At 51.1% G+C, this 5,344-nt stretch overlaps 1 protein-coding gene across 1 annotated transcript; it reads left to right on the forward strand.

Moving 5' to 3' along the window:
* Positions 1-179: 179 nt before the first annotated feature.
* LOC106804616 lies at positions 180-4,318 on the forward strand. Its single transcript, XM_014806266.1, has 8 exons — positions 180-306; positions 1,223-1,407; positions 1,980-2,093; positions 2,352-2,510; positions 2,625-2,771; positions 3,117-3,243; positions 3,548-3,664; positions 3,896-4,318. Exons 2-8 carry the CDS (start codon positions 1,349-1,351, stop codon positions 4,316-4,318), a joined length of 1,146 nt encoding a protein of 381 aa, XP_014661752.1. The 5' UTR covers positions 180-306; positions 1,223-1,348.
* Positions 4,319-5,344: the final 1,026 nt, after the last annotated feature.

Below are 5,344 nucleotides of genomic sequence, written 5' to 3' on the forward strand. Positions count from 1 at the left end.
AACTCAATTCTGTCGAACCGGTTCGACAGAATTGAGTTTTGTGGAACAGGATTGACAGAATTGAGTTTTGTGTTCACAAAATTGAGTTTTGTGGAACCGGATTGACAGAATTGAGTTTTGTGTTTACAAAATTGAGTTTTGTGGTACAGGATTGACAGAATTGAGTTTTGTGTTCACAAAATTGAGTTTTGTGAGACAGAATTGAGTTTTGTTAGACAAAATTGAGCCCTGTCTTGTATGGCGCCCCGTAGTAGAAGCCAGACAGTTGTTCCGATTTGGCCAATCGCGAACGAAGCAGATATATGTGTATGTACAGCAGTTAGTCTCTACGACGTATAGCTTTCTTGTAGTAATATTAGTATTAGTTGTTTTCTGACGATGATGTTGTTGTTCTCTTTAGTAAATCCATGCCCAACGTATATCAATATATGTTGACTATATAGTCACATAGACACCGCATATAATGAAGTATGAAGTATTCGCTTTCTCTTTGAATTAAAACGTTGAACAAACATAGAATTTCACGCGAACATGCATCACTTTTCACGTAGTTCGCGTTTCCCCTTTACTAAAAAAAATTAATTGTGTGGTAGACCATGAAATATGACCATCTTTTACTCAGACACGGCTGTATGTAGCTCTATATTATTGAGTAAAGATATAACCAGAAAACCGTCAAAATTTGGAAATTCAGTAACGTAGGAAAAAAGTGCAATATGTGGATTACGAAGAGAATGTGAAATCGATAACAACTCAGAATCACTAAAAATCACAAAATTATGATATAAATGTCAATTGAATAAAACAATACAATGCGAAAAAAATCTCCAAATCGTTAAAAACACAAAAACACTACGATATTTCATGCTGTGAACAGTAAAGCTAATTCAGATTACGTTATATTCTAAAAGCACCGGTACGACGCCTAAGACTGCTACTGTAACCTTGCACTCGCGACTAGCCTGCGAGAACGCCCCATCGCGATACGAGTTGCAATGATCCTAACTATTAAGGACTGGTACAACCCGTTGATAAGCATGAGTTATAAGTTATAATAATACGTTATAAATAAGTTATAATGTAATAAGTTATAATAAGCATGCAAACCCTAAAATTAATGCGATAGAGAGTCTGTCTCTTCGTCTACGCACAGTGCGCTTATATCGCTATATCCATTGTTTTACAAATACAATAATGACGTAATCGGTAAATGGCGCGCTAGCCATAATGTCATGGAGCCATGGTTGCCATGGAGGCGTAGTGTGTTCACTACAGTCATTGTGCGCTACTGCGAAGCACACATGGACTCGTAACGGATGTCGTACTGGAGAAAAAAGCCCAAAGCAAAATGGGAAATTTACTTGGGAAATGTTGCAGAAAAGATAACGGAGCGAAAGATAGTAAAAGGTAGGAGACGCGCACGTGATATATACTAAAGTATTAAAAGTAACGTTGTAACTAAATTAATATGTTTGTGCGCGTGCAAACCAGAGCGATCTCTGCGTAAAATGATTCTTAAAACGCAGTTCGTGTTTATTGCGCCAGTTATATTATTATTGTATTAATTGCGTTAAAATTAATTAAATTAATTGCTTTAATGAATGAAGACTTCCTGGATGTATGCTACATTTAAATTTAATTATGTAATCGAAACGCTCTGGTCGCAGAAAATGCGTAACGGTAATTTTTATTGCTCTCATCTACGAATGGAACAAGTTATACCTGATAGTCTAGCACAAGAAACGTCAATAAAACGCTTCTGTTTTATGGTTATTTATTAATTATATAAATTGACGAGACATTACTTAACAGATAGTATTTTTTTCATAACGAACATAAATAATTCTACATTATAAACGCTTACGCGGTAATTTCGTGGCTACAAAACATAACGAAAAATGTCCACTGGAATTAATTAGAAGCGTACTACATGCACACATCATTTTAATAACTACTCTTTTGAATTCTTGAATCTGTAGGGATATCTATCTTCCGGCCTTGCGTCAGTGGGAGAACCTAGTCGTTGGAAGCGCGCCTACACGGCTCACGAATGCCCGCGCTACCAGCAACTGTTCTTTGATCCACGACCAAAGGTGCGATTTACTCTGCGTTACGATTCGTAATGGTCGCGTTACATCATAATAGCTTCGTGCTCACTCGTACGATAATTTTACGCAAGCGATACTGAGTGTAAAACAGCCAAACATGCACTACAGTAGACTAAGTGAGAATAATTACAATATTGCGCCCAGTACTCGCGTCCACCCGTCGGTTTCTATAACGCGTCGTTCGTCTACACTGTACACACGTAGTGCGCGTGTTTAGTAAATAAATGCGGTTGCTCGTTACAGGGCCCTACTCGCCACTCGTTCGCGCAGCGCTATCCTCGAAGAACGCAGGGAGCGAGCGGCGAACACACCACAGAGGGCAGCACATGCGGCGAGGCTGCGCGCCATAGTGGGGACCGAGGAGAAGAGGAGGATGGATGCGGCGGCGCTGCTGCACGCTCGGTAAGAGCCAGTGAGAATCTAGCACGACTACGCGCGATCATTCGCTACGGTTAGAGCGGGAGACGACGGAGAGTTACACACGTGTGTGAGTGCAAACACAACGATTCGTTGCAGGGCGACGTCGGCCGCCGACGCTCGCAGCCGCATCCTGCAGAAGCGCGTCGAGACGGTGGCCAGAGCTCCCCAGAGGGCAGCACAGGCGGTAAAGAAGATTGCCGTCGTCGCAGCCATGGAGGAGAGGCAGAGAGCGGCGCGCGATCGGTGAGTGGCGGCACACTAGATCTAGAAGTGACGGGAAACGCGTTTCACATATCAACGAGGCGTCTAGTGGTGCGGTTCCCCTCCTTACATATTCCTAAAAAAAAGTGCCTGCGTGCCCTTCTATGAATCCCAAGTAGGGTATATACCCTCTTTTCCCCCCGTGAAAATTTATATTGAAAAGAAAGGTGATTAACCGTTCCTTTAAATGGCTGTTTGTTCAGGCGACCAACTTGAATGGCCCTATAAAATTTAATTCGACCTGCCGCTGTCTCGTTCTATTGCACGACGGCAATAGCGATGAGCATGTAGCAGACGGCGCAGCTGATGGCAGTCTTCTTCCTGCAGGGTCGAGGCGGCCGAGGAGAGGCGTCGCACCATCGCCGGCGAGCGCCGCGTCCGCTACCAGCTGCTAGCGAGCAGACGCCGAGAAGCTGTGCAGAGGCGGGCGGAGGTCGTCGCCGCCGCTGCCACCGTTGCCGCTGCCACCGTTGCCGCTGCCACCGTTGCCGCTGCCACCGCTGCTGATGTTGTCGCTAATGCTGTCGCTGCTGCGGTTGATGCTGCCGCCGCTGCCGCGGATGCTGCCAACGACAATGTTACCGCGACTGCCGTTGCTGATGTCACCGACACTGACACCGCTGCTATCGCTGACGCCACTCGTGGCGCTGCTGCCGCTGACGTTGTCGCTGATGCTGTCGCTGATGTTGTCACCGCCGCTGCCGTCGCGGCTGCCAACGACGCTGTTACCACCGCTTCCGCTGATGCTGCCGCTGCAGCTGACGCTGACGCCACTACTGGTTCTGCCACTGCCGGCGACGTTGCCGCTGACGCCACTACAGGTTCTGCCACTGCCGGCGACGCTGCCGCTGCCGCTGTCGCTGTCGGCGCCGCTGGTGCTGTTAACGATGTTGTTACCGACACTGCTGCTGCTGCTGCTGCCGCCGATGCAGTTAATGCTGCCGCTGACGTTGTCGCTGATTCTGTCGCTAATGCTACCCCCGTCACTGCCGCGGCCGCTGCCGCTGACTTTGTTACCGCCACTGCTGCTGCTACCACCGCCACTGCCGCGGCCGCTGCCGCTGACGCTGTTACCGCCACTGCTGCTGCTGCCACCGCCTCTGCAGCTGATGTTGAAGCTGACACTGACACCGCCATTGCTATACACGCTGACACCGCTACTACTACTGTCGCTATCGTTGGCGCCACTTCTGCTGCCGCTGACGCCAATACTGGTTCCGCCACTGCCGGCGGCGCTGCCGCTGCTAACGACGATGTTACCGCCACTGCCCCTGCTGCCACTGCTGTTGCAGCTGATGTTGAAGCTGATGCTGACACCGCCATTGCCACAGACGCTGTCGCCGTTACTGCTACTGTCGCTATCGCTGACGCCACTCCTGCTGCCTCTGGCGCTGACGCTAACGCCACCCCTGCTGCCGCTGGCGCTAACTCTGATGCCACTACTGGTTCCGCTACTGCCGGCAACGCTACCGCTGCCGCTGCCGCTGCCGCTGCTGCCACCGCCGTTGCAGCTGCTAACGACGCTGTGACCGCGACTGCCGATGACGTTGCCGCTGATTCTGTTGCTGATGCTACTACCGCTACTGCCGTGGCCGCTGCCGCTGATGCTGACGCTGTTACCGCCACTGCCGCTGCTGCCACTGCCGCTACTGCCACTGCCGCTGCAGCGGATGCTGCCGGTGACACTGACACCGCCATTGTCACAGACGCTGTCGTCGCAGCTGCCACTGTCGCTATCGCTGACGCCACTCCTGCTGCCTCTGGCGCTAATTCTGACGCCACTACTGGTTCCGCCATTTCCGGCGACGCTGCCGCTGCTAACGACGATGTTAGCGCCACTGCCGCTGCTGCCACCGCCGCTGCAGCTGATGCTGACACCGCCACTGCTTCTGTCACTACCGGCGACGCTGCCGCCGCTGCTGCCGCCTTCGCTGCCGCTGCTAAGGACGCACGTGGCGGACTACGCGGACAACGGGGCCGACGACGTCGCGCTGGCGACACGCGCGATGCCAGGGCCGTCGCCTCCGCATTCGCCCTGCTCAGCCGCGCTGTTGCTGCCGTCGCCATGGCCGACGCTCCGCCTGACGACGCGACGGTCGCCGAAGAGACCGCAGCGCCGCCGACGATGCCGGATGTCGTCGCGCCGACCGTGCGCAAACACAGCGACGACGTGCTGTCGTCGGGCGCCGTGCGAGCGACGAGGGCGGGCGGGAGGCGCGTGCGACCGGGGCGCAGCAAGGCGCGCCACGCCGCCACCAAGCGTCGCACGTAGAGCGAGGTGCCGCCCCCTACCGGCAGCGCACGCTTCGGAGACAGCGGGGACATCCTCTCGTCAAGAGCGAGAGAACTTAACATTACGACGGAGTCGAGTCGGAAGGATTTTTATTTTGAGTAGGTGGAGATTAAAGACTGATACGTTGTAATAATAGCGCCGTAATACCGATTGCGATTTCAACTGATTTCCGATTCGGTTTCATAATTACATTTATGAGTAACCTCTTTGATATCATGATATATTACATAATCTTTATCTCCACATATATATTTTTACACTG

This window comes from Priapulus caudatus, unplaced genomic scaffold (assembly GCF_000485595.1).
Source record: "Priapulus caudatus unplaced genomic scaffold, Priapulus_caudatus-5.0.1 Scaffold0, whole genome shotgun sequence".
NCBI classification, from domain to species: Eukaryota; Metazoa; Priapulida; class Priapulimorpha; order Priapulimorphida; family Priapulidae; genus Priapulus; species Priapulus caudatus.

Excerpts from the sequence above, each read along its gene's own strand:
- LOC106804616 (XM_014806266.1), top strand. The coding sequence starts at position 1,349 with ATGGGAAATTTACTTGGGAAATGTTGCAGAAAAGATAACGGAGCGAAA. Across the intron at positions 2,094-2,351 it reads TCTTTGATCCACGACCAAAG|GGCCCTACTCGCCACTCGTT; the intron begins GTGCGATTTACT and ends TGCTCGTTACAG. Across the intron at positions 3,244-3,547 it reads TCGTCGCCGCCGCTGCCACC|CTGACGCTGACGCCACTACT; the intron begins GTTGCCGCTGCC and ends CTGCCGCTGCAG.